We start from the raw sequence: 25394 nt of genomic DNA, 5'->3' as shown, positions 1-25394 counted from the left end.
GATTTGGTCAGTCTCCCTCATCCTAGTTTATATGTTTATCCTTAATTTTACAACAGGGTTACTATTACATATTGCCATCAATAAAAATGCCTGGCAAGATCACTTCCCAAGAGCATTGCTTAATACTTCATTGAGAATATTGGCGGAAGAGAATTAAAATCAGAAAAATAGCAGATTTTAGGAGTAGAGATGATGAAGGAATCATGCCAGTGTTTTCAAAAGAACTCAAAAAAGTCTTTACAAGTAAAAAAGTGACACCACCTTTCACCTGCACATGTTTATTATAGATGTTTATTACATTTGTATTTAGTTGCTCAGGAATTTGACTTTTTCTATAGTGAAAATGCAGATTTTCAAGGCATTCTCATTTGACGTCAATGCAAAATCCATCTGGAGGATGGAGGTCTTTCAGGACTTCTAATTGCACAAACAGTGGGAGCTCATCTGTGTGACCTATCTGGCTCGTGCTGTGGACATGAGACAATCAGCTAAGAGTTTAGATGTTCACAGCTGTCCCTGGGTGGGTCGAATTCCATTCCTGAGGATGATGACTTGAAACGCCTAATCTCCAGTTTGTCATAGAAGCAGCACGTGACCTGCTTCTTGAAGCCAACACAGCTCAGGACACTGGGGGTCAGTCATTGATTCCACTTTTGCAGTATACTTTCCATAAATACAAAAGATTGATTTATAGTTTATTAAACACATAGGATTTGGAATTGCTCATGGAAATTGAAATAGACCAAAAAAAAAAAAAAAAAAAAAAAAAAGTGTGAAAGGCTGCAGGAAGTGAGAAAGAAAATCTTTAAGAAAATATTTTATCAAATGATACTAATAAAATAGTTCTTAATGGATAGGAGAAATTGGAAATACTGGAAGAATTTCAAGCAAAGAATTTCAGTGCATTCTGTCCCTCCAGATTCAAGTGAGAGCTGGACAGCGACACCACATGCTCTGTTCCTTTGTTGTCTCCAGTCAGGAAACAGTGCTTTAAGAGCCAGTCAACTTAGATAGTCTAACGTCCATGAGAGGGATGGGCACGAAGATTCCCTCAGTGTCAGTGAGGAAAGGGCTCCTGTCATAGTCATAGTTCATTTCTGTGAACATCGGCTGTCTTTAATTTGGCATTCAAGTGGTCTTAATTACCTAGGAAAAGACTGTGTTAAAGTAGTTATTATGAATATATTAGGAAGTAAATATTTGTATCATAGTGGCTAGTGAAAGTGAAAGTGTGCTAGATTTTCAGGAATAATTCTGGTACCATTCACTATCTCCTGTCTTGTGGTATAGCCAGACAGGGAGACTGACAATTGTCACATTGGATGCTATTCATATACCATCCTAAGAGAGTTACTGCTGACGTTCAAGCAACGTTGTTGACAGGCAGTGCTTTCTTTTTGTATTTTTAGTATTGGAAATATATTTCTTTATTCTTTAATGTTAGGATATTAAACAAATATTTGTAGATATTTTCCCCAGGCATTAAGTATGAAGACAATTTATTTCAGAGAAATGTGATCAAGACCTCTGCAGATGCTGTCAGCTGGAACACTGGCCAAGGAGACTCTGGGGTCCCAGTGCCTCTTCCTGTCTCTACCTCTGGACCCTGTGCTCAGTCCTCAGCCTTGTTGGAATCGGAAGTGGAAACTGGTACTGATTTTTCCTGTCTGGATTGCAGTTTGTATGTAGGGGCAAGGCTCACTCAGACTCTCTTCCATCCTGATGTGCTTCCTTCCATTCAAGAATGAGTCTTACAAAGTGAAGAGTAAGCATTGCATAGACCAATCAGACAGTTAGTCTGAGCTGTTGAGGAACAAGGGTTTCACATAGGAGACTTGCTATAGTAGTGGAGAATATGCATTCAAATCACTGAAACCTACTTCAGTTGTTTCCCTTTATTTAATTAAAATACAATTACATCATTTAGCTTCTCCCTCACCTCTCTTCATTCTCTTCTGTCCGTGTGTGTGTGTGTGTGTGTGTGTGTGTGTGTGTATGTGAGAATAAATAGATAAATGTAACCTGTTGAGTCTATTTAGTGTTACTTATGTGTATTTGATTTCAGGGCAGACCATTTGGTATTAAATAGTCAAAGCATTCATTCCTGGAAAAGACTAATTTATTCATTCTCATTTTCTCTCTCTCCCCCCACCCCAATCTCCTTCCCTCCCTCTCTTTTGTATTCCTTAGTTGCCTACAGTTCTTGGTTAGGGGTGGGACCCTGTGAGATATACCTTATCTACTTTGTCCTGTCACCTAGTATTGTAATGTTCAGGCCTTGTGGAGATTTCATTAGTGTAGCTTTCCTGTCATATCTAGAAAACAACATCTTAAGCAGACTTCCCAACCCCCAGCTCCCCCTTTCTGTGATGTTCCCTGAGCCATGGGTGTAGGTGTTGTGTTGTAGATGTATCATTTAGAAATGAGTGCCAAACAAACAGCTGTTCTCTGCATTTTGACCACTTGTGGCTTCTGCCAAAGGATATTCTTTGAGGAGAGGTGAGAGCTTCATTTATCTATGGGTGTAATGATGGATATTTACCACTTAGTAATGATACTGGTTTAGGAAAGTGGCAGTAGTAGATTCTCTCTAAGATACATGACCTCACCAGCCACAGTGGTTGGCTAGGTTTATAGTCAGTTGTGGTTCCCTCCTGCTGAGTGGGCCTCAGGTCCAGTTACAAAGCTCTTGCACTTAGCACGGTTGCACTTTTAGGACTATCTTGCCATGTTGCTCAGTGTTGTGGTTTGTAGGCATGACAGCTGGGCAGGACGTTTGACTGCTTTCCTCCCTTGACAGCTTGTATATCAACATCTGGAACTGAGAAAGCTAGTATATCAACATCTGGAACTGAGAAAGCTAGGTTTCAGGGAGGAGACTTGCAGTTTGGATTTAGCTCAAATCCCTCAAAATGTGTGTTGTATTCAGCAATAGGGACTTACCTTCAACTTCAGGGAGGCAGCCAAGGGCAGTGTAAGTAGCCTGTATTGTTTGGGAGTCTCTTGGACTAACTTGACAACTAAAACTCAAAAGAAGGTTTCTCATGCCTGGTACTGGGCTTTTGTTAGATCTATGACTCATGGGAGTTCATCATCTCCCCATGTATCATAACTTCATTTATAGTGTGTGTGTATGTGGTTCGTGTGTGTGTGTGTGTGTGTGTGTGTGTACATGCATGTATATAATATTAGGTAAGTATACCATATGACTCCTTATGGTTATTTCAAATGTCTTTAGTATTTTATTGTTAGTTATCCATTCTCCCTTCTTTATTGTCCCCTCCTCCCCCCATTTATCCCATTTCCCTGGTTGTTTCTCCTTTTATATTTATGTTTGCTGTGTATATGTGTGCATGTATACATGCAGTGGTAGGGTAGGGACACATGTACTGTAGTGAGCATGGAGGTCAAAGGACACCTTTGTTGTCTGGTCTCCTTCTCTGGTGTCTGAGGATGAGACTCAGGTCGTCAGGTGTGTGCAGCAGCACGTCTACTACTGGGCAATTCTGCCAGTGTTTTATCATGGAAATCTTTCTGATAGATTTTGACCTTTGTTTTAGTTGTGCAGATTTTAGGACAGGAGTGGTGCTGCTCTAACATATAATGAAGTACATGGTAATGTGTAAGCATTTGATGAGTAAAATTTTAACTTTTTCAAGTAATATCTTTTAAGTTTTAAAAATTTTAAGTTTACATGTGTGAGTATTTTGCCTGCTTTTACATCTGTGTACCACAGAAGCCAGAAGAGGGCATCAGAGCTCCTGGAATTGGAGTTAACAGACAGTTGTGAGCCCCTATATGGGTGCTGGGAATTGAACCCATGTCCTCTGGAAGAGCAGCCAGTGTGCTAAACCTGAGACATCTCTCCAGCCCATAAGTAACTTATACTGTGCCGAAGCCCGTGTTAGTCAAGAGTTTACCTGGGAATAGCAGACTGTTGCCTAGTCACTGAGGTTTCTGAGCCAGAAGTGGGCAAATTCTTAAGATTCCATCCTTTCCAGTATACTGACTCCTTGTCTTTGTCCCTGTCCTGCGCACATCCTTCTGTTGCATGATTGCCATTTTTGTTATAACCTGGGCAAGAACTGACAGTTGCCAGGGCAAATCCTGTGTATTGGCTCACACATCCCTGTTCACTTGCCTGGTGTTTAGTTTCACCATCAGCATCTTAAGTGTGGACTCCACATGCTGCACCAGTGTGATGCTTCTTTGACCAGGTTTATGAACATAAATGGCATCATTGAAAAGAACGGAGCAGTCAGGAGGGCTACAAGGGACGTCACTGAACCTCTGACTCTTAAGTGGTCCATGTGCTCACCCTGCATCTGCTTTATCCTCTAGCATTTACAGTTGTAGCTACCTATCTTTTCTAACACTTTTGTATATCATTTTAACTTTATAAGTTCTATGTGTTACTGGGAGCAAGCAATATTGTTATTTATTGTGTTCTTACTGTATGCCAGATACCCAAGGATTTTGTTTATGGCTCTCAAACATTTTAAATAAATTTTCAAATTTGGAGATAATTTCAAACTTACAAAAGGTTGTTACAAGAATAAAAATAATTTCACAGAACACTCATTTAGCTAGCTGTAGCTGTTGACTTTTTTGTTTGTTCATATATATATATACACACACATATATATATACACATATATATACATGTATATATGTGTATGTATGTATGTATGTATGTATGTATGTATGTATAAAATGCCATTCATTCTAGATCTAAGGGTGTTGTGGTGTGGTATATTACATAATTGTGATGTTTTATGCCTGTATGCCTCAGTCTGTATTTTCTAAGAATAGAGATTTTCCCTTTTATAGTCTTAGACAGTATATTTAACACTAAGGTGTAGACCTGCTGTCTCATCCCCGCGTCTATGACCGCAGGCTGCCTAGTGTAGCACTCCCTGGACATCGCACACGCTTAGCTCGCGCCCGTTAGGATCTTGCCTTTGCATCCTTTGCTGCAGAGCTTTCCCATGGCCTCCCTTTGTCTTTCATCACTTGGAGATGTCAAGGACTAATTCTCTCTCTCTTATTCCCCTTCATTCTTTTTTTAAACAGAATTCACTTGGAGTTTATCTTCTGTTCTCAGATTGTGTCTTCTTGGGTGGAGGACTGCACTAGTGCTGTCTTGTCACACCTGGAAGCACATAGCGTCCATTTTTCTTTCATTGTTGAGGTTAATTTTGATCACCTTGTCACGAAAATATTGTGTGCAGTTTATTCCTTATGTAGTTGCCACCCTCCCTCCATCTGCAGCCAGGAAGCAGTCTGTAGGGAGCACGTTGAGGACCAGGCTAACAGTCTCTCAGTAAAGCTTTCTCATAGGTGTGGTGCTCACTGCTGATTCTTGCCTCATTCTCTTTACTTGTTGCAGAATAATAATTCTTCCAGCTCCAAACGTGTCTCTATATTTACCAGTTGGCATTCTCATGTTTTTATAATAAAAAACAAAAATCTTTGCTTACTGGACCATCCATCCAATTACTTATCTGTCTATCTATCTATCTATCTATCTATCTATCTATCTATCTGTGTCATTATTTGTATGATTCACAGATTTTTATTGTTCAATTCCGTACAGTTCATTAGTGTATTTAATCACTGCTCAAGTTGCCCAGACTCATCTAGGGAGACCCTTCAGATTATTATATGTGTCCTTGTTCTGTGCTCATAATTTTTAGTTTTTTTTTTCTTACTTTCTGGCTTGGGAAGATGTTTCTGTTTTATTTTATATATATATCATTTTCTATTTTTGAGGTTAGCCATTTTTTGAAAAATTCTAGTTCTTTCTTTATTGAAGAATAGTATTCAATATTAAGATCTGAGCATTAGACTTATAGTAGCTTTAATCTGGATGCTATTATCAAGTTTTATGTATCAAAACATTAAGCCTATGGAGGCTAAGTAACCATCCAGCAAATAGGGGGACTGGAGCTAGGCCCCGCCTCTTTCTTGAGCACCTTGCTCTTTCAATTATGCTGTGGCCTTTGGTCATGTGTTCTGCCACCTGGGTTCCTTTTTTCTTGCTTGCCCTTAATCCAAACAGTTTTATAAACAGGTCTTGCATCACTTAATTTTTTTTTTTTACAGATAAAAAGATCTTTGAAATTAAAGATTTGTGCTGTGGACACTGCTTTCAAGAACTTGAAAAGGAAAAGCAGGAGTGTCAAGATCTGAAAAGGAAACTGGAGAAGTGCCATAAGCACCTTCAGCATTTAGAAAGGATGCACAAGGCTGCAGTGGAGAGACTCGGAGGTTAGCGCGGCAGGCTCACTGCCACCGCAGGAGGCTGGCGGATCCTGGCTGAAAAGTTCAGATGGAATGTTTTGTTGACATGGGCAGCAGTTCTCTTTTGGGGTCAATATAATCCAGTTTTGATCTGTATTTACTAATTTAATTAAAAAGCTTAACATTCCTTTCTTGATTGATCAGACATCGAAGGCCTAAGTATGTGTCAGACCGTGCTCTTGCACTGGAAATTGGAAGCGTTTGTCAGGTCACACTTTACTCTGGGAGGCGGAACTAGCATAAATAAAGCATGTGGGTCTCGCCAGTGTCTATCCGGTCTTCTTGAGCATGTTGTCAGGGCTGTCTCTCCCGTGGCCCGATGCTGTCTGAGCTGTTGGCTTTACATGCTCCTCCATCTTCCGCTTCACCACTAGCCTTCACCTGGTCTCTTGACTGTATGTTTGAAATGTTCCCAGTTGTCTTCTTTGCCTCCGGGCCATCACTGTCGTGTGGACTTGACCCCGCCTATGACTTCTTGATCTAACTTTTCTGCTTTAGGATTAACTCACAAAGTGCTGTTCCTGCAAAATCCTCTTTGATTTTTCCCAACTAAGAGAAGCGGACACAACTGTGTGGTCCTGTATTTCTGCTTGGCTTTCTCCATTCTCTCTGTTGCCTTCCTGTATTCTACTTGCTGGAGACTATTCCTACTGATTCCTGAGGGTATGAGACATGCCTCATCTTATTTGTCTTCAGAGTCAGAGTACCCACAATATACTACACAGTAAATGTTTGAATAAATAATAATTAAAAACCCAAAACCTGAATATCAGGATCTTAAACAGTTGTGGGGGGGGTAGGGTGGGGAGGGTAGGAGAGACAAGCAAGCACTCACTTCATTTCCCATTCACTTCTAGGCTTACCTGGCTGTTGGCATTCGCCTCTCCCCTTTCTGCTTTCTTTTCCTACTGTGGGCTAGCCTTCATAAGGCAGTTGAAAATGAATTGGGTTGTAACACTTTGTTAGACCCCTGCTCAGTAACTGTAATTCATACACACTAATCTTAGCACTATACACTGTGATCACAAAGTAGTTATTTTATTTATTTATAAACAAAATCTCATTATATAGCCCTGGCTAGCCTGGAACTGGATTTCTAGGCTAAGTTGGCCTTGACTTTACAGAGATCTGCCTGCTTCAGCCCCTGAGCTCTGAGGCGGAAGCCACGCATCATCACGCCTGCTGTAAAGTAGTCCTTTTGCACTGGGAGTTTTGAATAATTCAAAACCTCCAGGGAAAGTGGTGTTTCTTGGAAAAACCACAGGCTGAGGGAAGGGCCAGAGCCAAAACTTAAGTAAGGCATTTGATAGCTGTAGCTGCATATAAATCTATAAATCAATTTGTCTATACATCTGTTTTGTGAAATCTGCAGGTCTGCTTGCTTGTTTTAAGTTTCTTTTTTATAGCATTTACTAAAAAGTAATAGAGCAGGTATGAATGGCTTCCAAGCCCACTGCTTGTGTCTTACTTAGTTCTTAGAGTCTGCTGGTGGGTGGCTTTGCTCACCGTTACTGAGCATTCATATTGCTGGGACTCGAAGAGGTTTTTATGCACCTGTAGTTTTATCTGTGGTGTAATCTGTAGGGTACATAACACTGCATTTTACATGTGGGACAAACTCAGGCTTAGAAAGAGGAGTTTGCTCAGGCCCACCCAACTAGTGCTTAACCTCAGGTTAAGCATCTGCAGGACATGCTTTCTGCTTCATACTTCATAGCCCCTGGGCTCTTGTCAGCCTTCCCCAAACACCTTACACTATTTTTTTTTAAAGTGGTACCTACTTTAAATTATTTTATTTTATATTGAGGTTCTTGTTCAAGAATGGTTTATATGAACATAAACTCTAAGCTAGGAGCCAAGCAAATACAGAATTAGAAAACCCAGTGGGGAATGTAGTTCAGTGGTAGAGCTCTTGCATACCCTGTGCAATGCGGAGTTTTAGCCACTGCACTGCAAAAAAACAAACAAACAAAGCAGACCCGTTCTGTAGAGCTTCCATTTTGCTGGGAAGCTCGGCGTGTACACACCAGACAGCTAGACATGAGGCTCAGGATGTGTACAGTGGAGATGAAGATGAAACAGGTTTTAGATGCTCAGAAAACTGTATAAAGGGAAGGTTCAGAGCCAGGCTGACCGAGGATGAGAGCCGGGAAGGAGGCAGCCTCCTTTGAAGCACCTGCGTAGGAACTGTAGGAAGCCCAGCAGACTAACACCGACTTTCTGTTACAGCGGAGAACAGCAGGGTGGTTGAAGAATTGATAGAGGAGAACCATGACATGAAGAATAAACTGGAGGCACTGAGGGCCCTTTGCAGAACACCGCCACGGTAAATACACAGGTCATGCAAGCCTTACTAGTAGGAGAAATGTCACCCTGAATGGCTGTGTTATTTCACATAAAATATAGCCACAGTAAACACTGATATTATTTATTCTGTTGTACATCACTTAGGCTATTTATATATACATGATGTGTGCAGTGTTAAAAACAAATGGGATTTGGGGATTATTGCCACCTTCACTAGCATAACTAGAGAAGCATTTCCCTGCATTCCTAGGGACCTCCTACAGTGTGCTCCGCAGTTGCTCTGTATTTCCTTAGGCAATCATAATGTTGATTTCCTTTGTTGTTGTTTTGGAGACAGGGCTTAATCTCTCCCAAGGCTAGCCTCAAATGTAGCTCAAGATTTCCTTGTTTCAGCCTCAATCCAATGAGTGTTGGGATTATAGGTCTGTGCTATCATACTCGGTTCCTGGGGATGGAGCCCAGGGCTTTATGGGTGCTAAGCGAGCACCCTCCTGACAGCTTCCTCTCTGGCCTTCCTCTGACTTGAAATAACTGAACAGTGGCAGCTCCTTTGTGTGAAATCCTGGGACAGCTTGGGTGGTCTTATGGATTATATATTCCAAGTGAAACTCTGTACTCACAGCCCCCGTGGCTCTACAATCTGGTGTGTTACTAGGTCACTGTCTGCAGGAGCCGCTGAGAATGCTTGGCTGTTGTGCCGTGGGCAGGCCTTGGAAGAACTCCGCGGGCAGTACATTAAAGCTGTGAAAAAAATTAAACGTAAGTCTCTAAAGAGATTCTCAAGATCCCTGCTGGCTTCGGCCTTTTGCACTGTCGGTGAAGTGGAAACTCAGGGTTTGCCATTTTAGTGACTTTTCCAAACTGCCTTTTTCTTCAGTCTTAGAAGAGATTGTTAGTGCCACCTCAGATTATGCAGTAATGGATTAGTTTACCCAACTGACACAAATACGTTTGGGTCTTTTTTTTTTTAAACATTTATTTTTATTTTATATCTGTGTGTGTGTGTGTGTGTGTGTGTGTGTGTGTGTGCCTGTACCTGTGAACACCAGAAGATGGCGTCAGATCCCCTGGCTGTAGAGTTAGAGAAGATTGTGGGCCGCTGTATGGGTCTTGGGAATGAAAGCCTGCGCCCCTGCAAGAGCAGCCAGTGGCTTAACCACTGAGCCGTCTCTAGCTCCCAAGAGCAGTTTCTTTTATATTGTTCACTATCACTTTTTAGTCTTTGTTTAGACATTAGAACCAAACTATCTTAAAATGTAATGTCTTTATAGCACAAGGAACTTGTGGTAGAGAACATGCCACATGAAGACGGGGGTGTGCTGAGAGGCAGAGCCTCTGCATCCTGTGCAGAGGGAGAGATGGAGCAGGGGAAGGAGGGAGGAGGTGTCACCTGAGTCAAATCAGCAGTACTTGCTACTGTAGACTCCGGAACTGTGAAGATGAATCCAGCCAGTATTGTTTTTCCTTATTTCAAACAGCTATGAATTTGCCAGGGCTTTGCCGGGTCTGTCCACCTTGTAAGAGCGTCTCCAGGGTGTCACCAGAGTAAAGACTCCTGTGTTCTAACTGCAACAGTGCATGACGTGGGTGTGTGTCTCATACAGTGGGCAGGGCCTATGTAGAGAAACACACTCTTCCTCCTAAAATTGCTTTCATTTTTAACAAAAGGCAGGAAAGGTCTCAGACTCTAAGTTGTTGGGTCTCAGAGTTGCTTGTAGATGTGAGAAGCCAGTGAGATTTGTATCGTAGTTGTTCTTTTTTTCAGCAAAGGGCACAGTTAAAACAAACAATTCTTTCCTGTTTTCTTTTTCTTTGTTAGTTAATTAATAACTAATTAATTAACTTTACATCCCAACCTCTTCTAATCCTTCCCTCTTCACACACACTCCTCCATCCCCATCTGCTGTTTCTCCTCAGGAAGAGGGAGACCTCCCGTGAGTATCAACCAGCCTTGGCATATCAAGTTGCAGTAAAACCAAGCACGTCTTCTCCTACTGAGGCTAGACAAGGCAGCCCAGGAGGAAAGGGTCCCAAAGGCGGGCCACAGTCAGAGATGGCCCCTGCTCCTGCTAACAAACTACTCTTACAAGCGTCCAGCAAGAAGTGGAAACTAAGCAGTCTTTATCCTGACATAATATGCTTGTCATGTCTTAGTTGCCTTTTAGAAGGGTAGCTGGAGGTCATGTGGCAACTTCATTTTAATTTTTCCCATCTCAAGGAAGGAAAAGTGGACCCCAGTTAGCATCTGTACATATAACATAGAATTTTCAGATGCCTGCTGACATTGACAGGCAGTTCCTACGGGAGCCTGCATTCCTAATGTAACTGAGTGGCAAAGTCTACATGCAGAGTGTAGTCATAGATTTAGTTTTGTTGTTGTTGTTTTTGTTTGTTTGTTTTTCGAGACAGGGTTTCTCTGTGTAGCCCTGGCTGTCCTGGAACTCACTCTGTAGACCAGGCTGGCCTCAAACTCAGAAATCCGCCTGCCTCTGCCTCCTCAGTGCTGGGATTAAAGGTGTGCGCCACCACCGCCTGGTGTAGATTTAGTTTTTAAGTTAGCTTTAACCAGAGGTAGTACAAATGAAAGCCATGTTGACAAAGAGAGGTACGGACTATGATTTTTTGTGAGTTTCAAAAGGGAATATGATTCTTCCCACTCTGCAGAACATCTTATACGTCCTCCTGTGAGTTTATTACTGTCTTGTAAGTGCTATTGAGCATTGGCTCAGAATTGACTAGAGCTTTTCAGGCACAGGAGAAGAGAATAGGTCGTCTTCCTTAATAGTGTTGACTTTCTGCTCTCCATCTGGTATGTCTTTTCTCTTACCTGAATCATGAAGAACAATAGAACACTTGCTTTCTGCTCACTGTATTCTCTTCCCTGAGTCTTTTAGAATATGACAAAATACATTGTTTTTCTTCCCATGTTCAGCTGTCACTATCTGAGGACTAACAGAATGCTTTTCTTTTTAGTCTACAAAATTGCCATTGTGAAGTGTTCCATTCTAAAGAGCATGAAAAATACAATGTTTAAACTCTGCTTTCTTCACCTTGTCTGCCAGAACACTGGTCTGAAATTTGCCCTCCTGTCTTTGAAGAAACAGGGAAAATGGTGGGGTTTCTTCACCCCCTACAGGTGACATGCTTCGATACATTCAGGAGAGCAAGGAAAGAGCTGCAGAGATGGTAAAGGCGGAAGTGTTGCGGGAACGGCAGGAAACTGCCCGGAAGATGCGCAAGTATTATCTGAGTTGCCTTCAGCAGATCTTGCAGGATGATGGAAAGGAAGAGGGGTGAGTTTAGTGTACACTGTGAGTCCCGACTGCTCCAGGACAGTCATTTCCATATCCACAGTACTAACCATTTATATGATCAGTGTACACCATGAGTCCCAACTGCTCCAGGACGGTGTGCTGTCATTTCCATATCCACAGAACTGTTTATGTGATTAGTGTGTACTGTGACTCCCGACTGCTCTAGGACAGTCATTTCCATATCCACAGAACTAACCGTTTATATGATCAGTATATACTGCGAGTCCCGACTGCACCAGGACGGTGTGCTGTCATTTCCTTAACCACAGAACTGTTTATGTGATCATAAGAGAAGCTTAGGCCGAGTTTTCCTCATTATTGGCAGAGCTATTAGGAAACAATCCCAGGGCTGAGGAGTCTCGTGTTTTTCATTTAAACTGCTTTAATTTTATATCCTGGAATTACCCACAGAGCTGAGAAAAAGATTATGAGTGCTGCTAGCAAACTCGCTACAATGGCGGAGTTGCTGGGAATGATTGAAGAGTCAGACTGCAGAGTTGAGTGTGCCCAGGCAGGCCGCTCAGGTGAGTTCTCGCTCCTCTTTATTTGACTGCCTGAAGGTCTCTGTATGAAAAAGTAGACTGTGCGACCTCACCAACCAACATAGTTATGTCCATCCCAAGAAATGATAGGCAGGATTATAAATAATGAGAAAAGGCAAAATTGTAACTGGGTTTTGACCAGAAACTGTAGGAAACCCCTGAAATACAAAAGGTAGCATTTGAAGAAATAGGAAATGTCAGCTCCAAATTGTCCCCTAACAGTACAAGTCAGAGCAACAGCAAACCTAGTTCACATGCAGGATCACGTGTCCCAGCAGAAGCAGTGGCTCGTGGGGTGCCTGTGGGTGATGAGCTGTTGTTGCAGAACAGTGCTGAGGTGGAGGCAGTTTTTATTCCCTCCCCTCCTTCTCATCCCATCCCCTCCTCTCCAGTTTCCTCTCCTCCCTTCCCACTCCTGTTTCTCTTTTTCCTTTTCCAACCCTAGTGTTGGGCTGAGTGTAAACAGGGCAGTGTTCTGAATACCTGGAGGTCAGGAGATGTGCTGTTAGCCTCTCTGTCCAGGGTATCAGCTCTCAGGTCTTTCTGCTTCCCTGCAACACACCTGTTCCCCTGGACTAGCTCCGCAGTCATGCAGCACAGACAGACACTGCCCTGAAGATATCTAAGAGAGAAACGTTTACCCAAGAATCATTATATGTTCAAAGAACATAAAGTATCACCATGAAAGAAAGACCAAACAAGCACAGAAGAAAGCTAACAGAATATGTATGTAAGGCAAAAGAATACCCAAACAACAGAACCTGAAGATGTTCAGATAGTAAATGTTCTTAGAAATTTGTAAACTTTGGGAACACCAACAAAGAAATAGAAATGAATATATAACTTCCAAACTATTAGAGGAAACCTTTTTAAGAAAAAATTTTAGTCTAATAAAATCAAAAAAAGAGAAAAACTAGAGGACACACATAAACAGATACTAAAAGTAGGTTGTAATATCAGCAAGCACTGAAAATGTTTTGGGGTAAGGCTTTTTACAAAATAGAGAGACTTGCTGTTTTTATAAGAACTCAAAAAACCCAAGGTAGTAGAGAATGACAAGCAGATGAAATGGGACTATTGATTATAAACGTAAATACAGAAGTGGACCACAGAGACTGTACATTAAAGGGGCAGATAATATGGTGTGACCTCTCGTGGGACTGTATAACACAGCTTTAGAGTCTGAAAAAGAAACACTGTTATTTCTTCTTGAAATACAAGAAGAAAACTGCTAAGTTCTTAATTGGACACACTTAACATGTCTGTGTGGAAATTCAGCTTCTCCTGGAAGGAGGGATGCTTCAGGGAGCACCTGAACCATTTCTCGTAGTATCGCAAAGTGTTACTTGTGTAAGTTTTGGCTCCGTGCACTTTAGGTACAAAAGGGTAATGTCATGTAACAAGAGAGCAGGCTTCTTGTTTGGGGGGGGGGTGTCAAGGTCATGAAAATCACATCTCCAGTAGAACCAGCCTCTGTCTGTCAACTCAGGGTTATGAGATCACTACTCTGAGACACAAGGCTTCAAACTTCATGCTGTGGCTGTTTTTACTCTAATCTGGTTCAATGTCCTGGCTTTCACAGAGGGGTGCTTTACCAAACTTTCTTTGTCAGAAACTTGATGCTTGACATCAGACTTGGAGCAACGTTGCATTGCAGTCAGCTCTTGAAGTGTAGACCCTCTAAGAAAGTTGATGGAGCAGCTGAGAATAAGGCTCTCTCCTCTCCAGTGACTCTAGCTTGTGTCAGGATGATGATGTAAACTAACATTTCAATCACAAAATCCACCATATGTATGGATATGAGTAAAAGAATATTTTTACCTGTCTAGCACTGATACATTTCCTTTGATAATGCACAAAATTATAAATATATTGTTCTTTTTAGAGCATTAATTTTCCCTTAATTCTTGTGCTCCTAACTTTATGTTCCTTTGCACATAGTAGCACTTCCCTTGGCTACAGAGATGCTGATGGGCGTTGAAAGACCAGAAAGGAGTGATGTGAATCACAGTATTCCACATTACGTTGAAAGCAAACCAAACAGTGGAAACACCATCCCCAGGAGTGTGTGTGAGTTGCCTAGGAGGAAGACTGCGCCTAGTTCACAGAGGCGGTTAGAGGATTCGAAGCACAGAGAAGTGAAACCCATGACGTCCACAGCTTTGCCTTCAGATAGTCAGTGTGGGCATGGGAGTTGCCGGCCCTCAGACATCTTGGCAAAGGATGTTGCTCCTGAGTTTGTTCCATGCCAGGGTGAAGGAGGCTTTGATTTGCACAAGAAGAGAGATGCACATGGAGCTGGCTCCGAGTCGTTGCTTTATTCAGCCAAAAAGAAACCTTCTCCTAGATTCATCTCAGAGTCAATGCACACAACCCTGAGAGGTCCCAGTGAAATGCCAAAGTTAAAGCCATTTATGTGTGGTTCTCTAACAGAAACCGAGAATGTTGCATCTGAGAAGAGTCAGGGTGTGCGTTCTCAGGACACTCCAGTGAAGGATGGAGCGGGGCCTAGCAGCTCTCCAGCCCGGCCATCTGACAGTACTTTACCCTGTGGCAGTCCTGCCGTGCTGTTTCTTGGTGATAGGTCACAAAGGACTCAGGAGATGCTGGGGGACTCTGTTCAGTGGAAACAGATCTCAGCAACCAGTTGTCTTCCAGATGCCCAGAAAAGTAATGTGGTTTGTCGGAGTAGTTACCCCCTAGATCTGCCCAGGGAAACCCTGCGCTCCCAGCAAGGGAAGATGGGTGCAACTCTGAGACACTCATCTCCACAGAGCACTGATGTGTTAAAGACAGATTTCAGGAAACTCAGCAACACAGGACCATCTTCATCGTGTCAGAAGCCTTTGATAAAGTTAACTGCTCCAATGGCTAGCCAGCAAGATAGTGGCTTTGACAGCCCACTTGTCAATCTAGAGTAATTATGTGCCCTATTTCAGAATAGTCATTAATTACTATTTAGACATGAAACTAGATGGGAATACTTCATGCTAACAAACCATTATGAGGTCTGCCTGCCAGTTTTCATGTATTTGATATCTTTGTACCTGAGTAAAGTATTCTCATGAAGTTACTTGAGGCACTAACGCTGCCTTACTGTTGGAGGCCTGAATGATGTGCCGTGTGGCCTGCTGCCGTGTGGCCTGCTGCTGGGTGCTGCTTCATTCAGTTGCTCAGCCCTCTGCTTTTATATTTATACGCTGACCTATTTTGCAGTGTTGAAATACTTAATAAAATTGTGCATAATCTGAAGATTTTTCATGACTTGTTCTGTAGTTTATAATCTAGAAATGGTATGCTGACATCATGTTTGAAATTGACTCAAAAAACAAATACAGACTTTGATTACTTGTGTGTTTGACCAACCCGATGCAGTGTTTAAGCTCAAGTCATAAATATCAATATGTTGCATATTACTTTTCACTAATTTTCCTTGTGAGTTGTTTTGATTGATGAGTTGTTTGGAAATGTCACTTTGTTTTCAAGATTTTGAAGTCTCCTGCACCCCTCCCCCATGCATTTAGTAGTTTTCCCTATTTTCCATTGTTTTTGGAGACTATGCTTCGAATGATTGCAGCCCTTCTCTGCAGACATGTCTGATAGTCTGTGGTGGGGGATTTCACCTGACAGGAGTATATCTTCTGTCCGCCGAGTGCTTTCAGCAGCATGAGGCTTTTGGTCAGCGCCGCTGCCAAGCCTGTTGGGGTTGAGCTCCGTGGGCCTTTGGTTTTGTTAGGGAACTGGGGGTGGGGGTGCTGCAGAGATCGCTCAGTGCTTCAGAGTGTTCAAGTTCAGTTCACAGCACCCACATGTGAGTGGCTCCCAACCTTGCCTGATGCCAACTCCGGGGATCCAAAGCTACCTTCTGGCCTCTGCGCATACGCACGCACATGGACACACAGATATATATGTAAATATATATTAACAAATGTATATTTGCTACTGAGGGGGATGATAATTTGTGACTAGAATCATTACATTGTTTTTCTTTCAGTTTTATCCTTTTTTGTTTGTTTCATGTATTTTGAGATCGTTGTTAGGAGTCCGTTTTATTTGTTGTGGCTTTCTAATGTATTGCTCCTCTACCATTATAAGATACCCTTTGAACTTGATATCTATCTTAAGGTTCACTTTCCTTGTAACGGCTGTAACCACCTCAGCTCTCTTATGATTATTGTTTGCTTGCTGTGTCTTCTGCTCTCTTCCTTCCATCCCATTTTTATCTTTTAATTTGATGGGGGCACTGGAAGCACATCACTGCAGCTAGCTTTTATTTATCCACATGTTCCCTCTTCCTTTTGCTTCTTACTCCTTTTCTTTCCTTTTGAGACAGTGTATATATACTGTTGGGTGTGGGGCTCACCCTGGAGCATTGGCCACCTACCCATTGTCATACCCTATGGCAGCTATCAAATACTGATAGTCCTTGACTAGGGGTAGGACTTCCTCCTTACCCCCTGCTCCCCAATACTAGGATTATTTTATTTTATTTTATTTTATTTTATTTTGTCTGGCTTGAGCTTGTGCAAGACTTGTACATGCTGTCATAATTCAGAAGTGGCTGGTTCTCCAACTCAGAAGTGCTTGGTTAGTCCTACAACATTCGAGTCACTCTTGAAGCAGCAGGCATATCCTACTAGATAATAAAATGCGATGTTAAAAAAATTTTGGAAGATTTGGGGGAGTGTTATATGCAGTTATTTTTTGTGTTTTGCTCTCTCCTCTTCCTGCTCTGTATGTGACACCATGTTGTGCCATGTGTCTTTATCTTTATTGCTTATCCTATTTGTTAATTGTGACTAACCCACATCTGGTGTTTTTACTATCTTGGGTCACTTTTTCCTAGTAACATTTCCCAAAATAATTATATTTAATTGTTTTGCATGTATACATTGTAGCAACCTTAGATTTGTCATTTTACTTAATTGTTTTGCAATGTTATTTGTTTGGCTTCGTGTCTCATTGAGTCTTTGTCTTTCCTCCTTTCCCAAGAAAGTAAATGAGTCCAGCAGGCTTCCCTTATAAGATCAGTTTAACAATGTCTTTAAAGGATATATGTGGGGGCAGTGGGGAGCTTTAGTCAGTATTTAAAGTTGATGGACCAGGAGCCTATGAGGTGGCTCAGCAGGAAAAGATACTTTGTCACCAAGCCTGACGACCTGAGTTTGATACTCTGAATTCATTTGGTGAAGAGGCACGGCTCTCACAAGTTGTCCCCTTACTTCAACACTTGTGTCATGGTATGTGCACAAGTGAATGCTCACATACCCACAAACGAAGTAAACTGTTCTTTTGTTGTTTATGGACTAGGATATTCTGTGCTGGCTATGTTGTGACTAGAAATTTACCAGCCGTCAGGAAAGCTTGTCTCACTGTAGATGTCTTTGTAATTTTAAACTTCAACTTGTTTTGTTTCATCTTAAAGATTTAAAAGGAATTTAGATATTTTCTGGTAATGCAATTTCAAAATCTCTGGATATTTTGGGATAAAACATTTAAACTCCAGGTTGCCTTGCTTACTGGTGCACCTGGATTCCACAGAAGAGAAATGAAGTTGGTGGCACTGTTTTCTGTCAAATTTCTCAGAGCAAGGAAGCATGTGTCCGTCTTTTTCTATCGTTCGGCCATCTTTGGCCTGAACTAATCATAGTGGTCCTAATTCCTCACACCTACTTGGTTTACAGTGGGTCACATCCCCAGTGCAGCCTAGGAACGGCTGGAAAGCTGTGGAAAATGTTCCTTTTAAAAAATCCACCACCTTCCATACTGAAGAGGCCTGGCACATGACAACTGGGCCTCATGCACTTGCTGCAGGCCGCTGTGTCTAGCTGTGTCTTCTGCATCTATTGCACTCCACGAACTCAACCTCAAGAGGAAACCAGCCAGTGAGCAGGGAAGGACACCCTCACTGTTGGGAAAACCAGAGCCTTCCTATGACCTGCAGCCACCTTATCATGATAGTGTATGTTCATGGGGTTGGAAAGCTCAAATAGGACTTCTTGCGAAGGGCCTGATGATGCTAATACTCGTACCCGTCTTAGCTCTGAATGAAGCAGTTCTAGCTGTGAATCTCCCTTCACTGACTCCTTCCATCCAGTTCTCAGTATTTGGTGAAAATGACATGTGAGTATATATAGCAATTCTAGGTCAAGCAAAAGTGTGTTCCCAGAACGCCCAGAGGCTGACCTAATTTTAACAAAAACAAAAAAAAAAAAAAAAAAAAAAAAAAGGATTCTTTCCTTCTCAGCTTGGCATGTACCTGGCCACTTGCCAAGAAAAGGTGGCAGCTTAGAGATAAAGGTGTCACCTGCTCAAAGCCAGTTTTCTTCTTCCAGCCACCTCCTGAATAATCGTAGACCAAGTTGACCTTCACATGGCCTTTCCTTGAAAGAAGGATTATTTACATTTATTTACCTGTTCCAAAGTAAGCATTTAAATGCTGGACAAAAGAAAAACCATCTGAAAGACAGCAGGATTGCCCAGGGGTTTCCTTCAGTGAAGTGCTAAGGCTTTGTCCTTTTTGAAGAAGTCTGTAAAGACTTCAGAAACAAACACAGGAGTTTGATGCGGTTTGGATATGGACACCATGTGCAGCAAACGCTGCCAGAATTGAAGAGGCTTTTGTCCTGAGTCCCACAGAGCATGTTACTGTAGCTGGGGAAAAAAAAAAAAAAAAAAAAAATCTGTGGCCAAACAGCCAGAAATCTGTTAAGCTGAAAAACTTGGAATCTTTAGCTTCTCATCCCTGGCTCAGATCAAGATCAGATAGCATGCTTTCCCCCTGCCCCAGGACCTGCCTTGGCCTCTACAGAGAAGGACGGCATAAGGTAAGTGCAGGGGGCAGACATCCCAGACAAGACTCAGCTTTCAAAACATGCCTCTGATGGCTGCTCACCTCAGCAACTGGCTGACCAGAGAAAGCTTGGAAACAACAGAGACCTTTCCTCAGCTCTCACTTCCAGCAAGGACAAGTATGTGATTATATAATAAGCTTTGTCTCCTGGCACCCGGAGAGCTGACCTCCAATGTCAAATGTGCAACTTATTAAGCAAATTCCACCGAGCCTACAACACACTCACTTTCTCAGGACGTTCAGTTTCTTTACCACGAGAGCCCTGCCCTCCATGGTTCCCGCTGGCAAACTCACTCTTATCTGGATCCTTTGCCTTGTAATCACACAAGGTTTCTCTGTGGGTTTTTAAGAATACAAAATAAGTTGATTTGCCCCTAGTGCCCTTTCCGTCCGTGATTCCAGAGACCATAGATAATTGTTTAGGCCCAGTTTCACAATGCTTTTCTGTTGGAGAAAATCTTTCCATAGTACCCTGCCTCCTCAGAGGCCAGCAGAGCTTTGTTTTCTTCATTGAAATGCATACCCTCACAGATGCCTGGCTTCTATTTAAGTGGGTGCACAGCTGTGTTCCCTTTCTAGTCTAGAAACCTTGACTCTGTGCTCTGGGGTTTCTCCCTTTCCCAGTGAGCAGACAGGGTGAGTGGCTGTGCCTGCTCTGAGTGGGTTGCTGTAAGTTCATTAACTGGCAGAGGTCAGTGTTTGCTGAGGCGGACAAAAAAACCTTCATGAGGAGGGCTGCGTCACTGTCACCACAGAGCAAAGTTTGAAGACACAGATGGCAGCAGCCACTTCTGTGCACACTGACATCCAGCCTGTTGCATATGCAGCAGATGTAATAGCACTTGTGATAAGTGTGTTTGTGAGCAAGTCCACCTGTCTAAAATTAACATCAGTGATAGAAGCTGTAGGTAGATATACACGGAAAGCCCCGGCGTTTGTTCCAGTCCCCAGCTGGAGCCCACCCCGGAAGTACAGTCTGTATTCAGTCGGTGTACACAGGTGCACACAAAGTGGTTCCTTTGTTTTCTAAGTTATAGCATGTTATAGTCATTGCTCTGTGCCTTAAAAGTCATATGCGCGACAGGTCACAAATTTTAGTGCTAAAAACCCAGAAGTGCGGTACATGCCTTTAATCCCAACACTAGAGAGGTGGAGTCAGATGGATCTTTGTGAGTTCAAAGCCAACCTGGTTTACATAGTTTCAGGACAGATGGGACTATGTAGAGACTCTGTCTCTAAACAAGGCAACCCAATCTAGTGAAAACTAGATTAAGAGATCAGCCGTTTATGCGTATATTTACACATAAAGCTATTTATATATACACACATGAATCCTACACTAAGTGTGGGCAACCTTCCAGATTCACAGGAAAGGGTGCTGGTGAAGGCCGGAAAAGGTGTTCTTGTTAGACTTCCTGTACCTGCTGTCACTGCAGATCTTCCTCTGCCCTTTCCAGGCCGCCCTCCAACCCCTTTGTGGCCCTTTGTTCCTCTCCTCCGTTCTACCTTCATCGTGTCCAGCCCTACCTCCAGCTCTTCTCCCAGCCTTGCTCTGAATTCTGTGGCTTCTGCCTGCCCATGTCTTTTGTACTAGGAGAGGGTCATATAGAAGATGGCAGGGGTTAAGAAGGCTGGGCCTGGAGGAACAGGGTGAAGCCCAAGGACCATCTGTCTTTCTTGCCTGCTCTGGCATAGGTGAAGGGTTTACAGTTGGCATCCAGACACAAACAGAACAGTAATAGATTCAGAACACAGATTGTGGGTGGACCAGTGACAGGGAATATTAAAATCTATGATTATGCCTTTGTTGGGGCAGGATACACTAAAGTCTTGGACACTGGGAAGGGAAGAATACAGCAGGCAGGGAGCTCATGTGTCCAGCCAAAGTTAATGCCCACAAGCAGCATCTGTTTGTACAGGGAAGCAAGGCTTATGCTCTAATCTGGGTTCATCTGCTATGGGACGTTTTTTTCACATCTGTAAAAAACCCTTTGCACAGTACCTGGATTTGAATACCAGAGGCATGTGAGTACAATATGGCTGCTGTTTCCCTTCCAGCCAAATCTTGCAAGAGCAAATGTCTTGATCCCTTCTTAATGATAAACATATTAGAAAGTGAATCCTGAGGACCTAGAGTTTAGCTTGTACAAATTGAGACTCTATAAGTTACCAACATGATGGGCGGCCATAAGTTTAATGAAGTGTGACCACAGGCTTGGCTCTAATACCTAATTGATTGAAGAGTATCTAAATGTTCAACTTCTGTGCTTTTTCCTCAGCACACTGTGGTACTTGCAGGGTGGAGTCAGTTCATGGCTCAGACTTTAAGGACTACTGCTCTGAGAAAAGGAGACAGGGTGGAGAGGGAGGGAGGGAGGGAGGGAGAGAGGGATCGAGGAAGGGAGGAGTATACACATGGGCGGAAGTGGGAGAGAAACATACAGAGGGAGAGGGAGGGAAGAAAAGGGAAACACGGGGGAGGGAAGGAGGGAGGAACATACATACGAAGGAAGAGAGGAGAGGGAGAGAACCTCATGTTTTACCCCTGTAGCCACACCTTTGTCAGGTGACTGAAGAGGACTGCATTACTATTTTTTTCAATCACCATTAGAAAGCAACTAACTGAACAAACTCTTGGCTACCAGACTCAAAAGTTAATAGTGTCTCAACGTTACTATTCTGTAACTATTGGGAGCCTAAGCATCAAGGACCCTGCCCCTCCCCAGTAATAGAAACCAAAGAATATGTGTACACCTGGATTCCCTTAATCCCTGACTTGGAGCTAGTTCTTCAGTACAACCCCAACAGGGCAGCCTTCTTTCTCTATGATCTTTCCCTGAAATTGGCTTCCAAGAACAAGCACCCAGGGTGGGAGATCTCAACCTGTGGGTCTTGACCTCCTGGGAAATTACTGAATGACCCTTTCACAGGGGTCACCTAAGACCATCAGAAAACACAGATAATTACATTAGGATTTATAACAGTAGCAAATTTAGTTGTGAAGTAGCAATGAAACAATTTTATGGTTGGGAGTCACCACACCATGTAGCGAAGGGAAGATTGAGAACCACTGCTGGAGGCAGGGGACTTAGAACCCAGACAGTTCTGAGATCCCTGAAGACAGGGGCTGTGACACTGTGGCCGAGTTCCATAAAGATTTGTTTTCAAGAACAGGCTCTTCTGAGAATGGTTTTGTCCCATGGAATAGAACTGGTTCGAACATTCACAAGTGTCTGGGGCCTCGTCTTGCTTGAGGAATGTGTGCTCTCAAAGAGCTTGGAGCAGCCTTCTGTACGGAAACGGGAGTCCCCCACTTCTTTGCACTTTGAAGCAGTTAAGTGTGGTCGTCTGGGAGCAGCGGACAGGCAACACCTGCAAGTATAATCCACAGAGGATTCCAGTTGGAGCTATATTAGCTTCTCATTTAACGCTTTGCTCCCCTCTGGTGGTCTCATACAGCACGTGATACCCTGGGTATAGGATGACAGTTTAGAGGGGAACAATTTAAAAATGTGCTTAAAGCTTGCTCATGTATCGTAGAATGTCTGTGTAAACGATAAAGATCACCATCAGTTCATCCATTCCCCTCCCCCATCCCCCTGCACTCAGGTAAATGATAAGACAAGAAGGGAAATGACTCGCCCGGGACGAATTACTCTTCTCACAGCTGACCGCAGTTTTTAACCTCCAAGCGCGTGTTGCCTGAAGAACATCTGCACTCAGATGCTCACCAACTCACCCAGGGGAGGTGTGAGGAAATTGGAAGTCAAATTCAGTAAGTATATCTGGTATTGCTATTCTGGGAGGTGAGGGCCTTGCTCCAGGAAGGAAAGGGTAAGAAATATCAAGAATCCTTAGAGATGAACATACTGACCCTGCACTTCGCCCCTTTGCCTCTGCTGACTGCAGTATTTGCTCAGTGGTGGCTCCTACTGGTCTTCTTCTGTAGTATAAAGCTCTGCTGTGGGATTCTCAGGGGATATTCCCTGTGGCTTAGTTAAGGGTGAAGTAACAGATGGAGGTTCTGGGGGATGTAACAGGACCCAACCCAGCCCGGACCTGCTCCTGGCCACACTCTCCGGCCGTGAATCCAGTATCACCCAGCACAGGGTGAGAAGCAGAGCAGCAAACACAGATAATCAGACTGCTGACGTTACAGATAAAAACATTTCAAGGTGGCTTATAATAACTATACACAATGATGTAAAGGAAAATATGCTTATAATAAATGAAAAGATAGGACATTCCAGCAAGAAAATAAACCCTGAAAGAAGCCAAAACTTTGAGCTAAAGATTAAATTATCTGCAATATAAAATTGACCTGATAGGCTTAGCAGTAGCAGGAAATGAAGGGAAAAGGCAGTCGGCTTGAAAACAGCCCTGCAGCACAGTGATTAGAGACTTAGAAGAAACAGAACCTCGATGCTTATAGTAATATTTCAAAAGGCTTAATGTATAAACGATGAGTTCAGAGAAGGGAATAGAACATATTAAGTAATGAAGGCCAAAACCCAAATTTTTGTATAAATTATGTTTACAGTTTTTAAAAGCTCATAACACAGATTTCTGAAAACTAAAAATAAGTGGACACTCCTGGAATTACCCAGAGAAAAACAACCATTATTTCTTCAGAAATAATGATATGAATAACAACTTAAATCTCATCAGAAGTAATGGTACCAGAGGCAGTGTGCTGGCTAGAGCCTATCAGAGAAGGGAACCTCAATTATGAAAATGCTCTGTAAGATGCAGCTATAGGCAAGCTTGCATTGTAATTAGTGGTTGATGCAGGAGGGCCCAGCCCATTGTGGGTGGCGACATCCTGGGCTGATGGTCCCTAATTCTCTAAGAAAGCAGGCTGAGGAAGCCATTAGAAGCAAGCCAGTAAGCAGTACCCCTCCATGGCCTCCACATCAGCTTCTGCCTCCAGGTTCCTGCTCAGTTTGAGTTCCTGCCCTGACTTTCTTTGATAATGAACAGTGATGTGGAAGCATAAGAAAATAAACATTTTCCTTCCTAAGCAGCTTTTGATTATGGTGTTCCATCAGAGCAATAATGACTCTGACTAATTGGAATGAGACCCAAAAATTAAACATGAAATACACTTAGTATTGTCTAATTTTGGAAAAAAAAATATATATATATATCAGCATTATATATATTTATATAATATATTAACATATATAATGCTTCCAAAATTTTCCAAAATTGAAATGTTTCTCATGCAGGACACTCAGTTTATAAAATGTATAAAATAGGAAAGTTTGATCCAAACAAACTGTGACTCTAAGTTTGAGCATATTACCCAGTTGGTTTTTATATTTGTGTCCAAGAAGGAGTAAGTATTGAAAGCTGAGATAGCTTTGGTTGTGGCATTTCATCATAGCATGAAAATCCTAAGACAGTGGTACGCTAACACTGCGCACACACACAATGTGTGTACATGTGTGCATGTGTATGGATGCATAAGTAGTGTTCGTGGATGTGTGAGCACATGCCTGTGGAGGTCAGAGGTGCTAGACTGGTTGTCCAGACAGCCCCCAAGGACCCTGCTGTCTCTGCTTGCCTAGTGCTGGGATTACAACTGTATGCTGCCACACTCAGCTTTTGGATGTGGGTTCTGGGGTCCAATTCTGACCTTCATCTTGGCACTGCAAGCCTTTTACCATCTCATCGGGCCTGACAACACCTTTAAAGAGCTTTAAAGGAAAAGTATCTGTCAGCCCTTAAACTACATATCTACAGAAACATTTTAAAAAGAAGGGAAGTCCGGTGTGGTAGATCACACTTATAACCTTAGGCAGAAGAATTTCCTTGAGTTTGGGGACAACCTAGTGTACAGTGAGTTCCAGGCCATCCTGGACTACAGTGAGGTCCTGTCTCAAGAAACAAATGAGAGGCTATTTAGAAGGAGAGAGAGAGAGAGAGAGAGAGAGAGAGAGAGAGAGAGAGAGAGAGAGAGAGAGGAGAAGAGAAGAGAGAGAGGAAAGGAAGAAGAAGAAGAAAGAAGAAGAAGAAGAAGAAAGAAGAAGAAGAAGAAGAAGAAGAAGAAGAAGAAGAAGAAGAAGAAGAAGA

At 42.6% G+C, this 25394-nt stretch overlaps 1 protein-coding gene across 8 annotated transcripts in view; it reads left to right on the top strand.

The window, feature by feature from the left end:
* Cep152 (centrosomal protein 152) overlaps positions 1-15720 on the top strand; it is a 58182-nt gene extending 42462 nt beyond the window's left edge. For 6 of the 8 annotated variants that reach the window (XM_076929676.1, XM_076929674.1, XM_034496932.2 and 3 more), the window contains 7 exons: positions 1509-1650; positions 6106-6270; positions 8533-8629; positions 9266-9369; positions 11747-11903; positions 12336-12448; positions 14408-15720. In XM_076929676.1, the coding sequence (XP_076785791.1) occupies positions 1509-1650; positions 6106-6270; positions 8533-8629; positions 9266-9369; positions 11747-11903; positions 12336-12448; positions 14408-15387 (1758 nt within the window). In that variant the 3' untranslated portion in view covers positions 15388-15720. The remainder of the gene's footprint in view (positions 1-1508; positions 1651-6105; positions 6271-8532; positions 8630-9265; positions 9370-11746; positions 11904-12335; positions 12449-14407) is intronic. The other 2 variants (XM_076929675.1, XM_076929678.1) reach the window with 2 other exon arrangements.
* Positions 15721-25394: the final 9674 nt, after the last annotated feature.

Source organism: Arvicanthis niloticus, chromosome 2, assembly GCF_011762505.2.
Source record: "Arvicanthis niloticus isolate mArvNil1 chromosome 2, mArvNil1.pat.X, whole genome shotgun sequence".
NCBI lineage: Eukaryota > Metazoa > Chordata > Mammalia > Rodentia > Muridae > Arvicanthis > Arvicanthis niloticus.
This window is presented reverse-complemented; position numbering and strand designations above follow the sequence as displayed.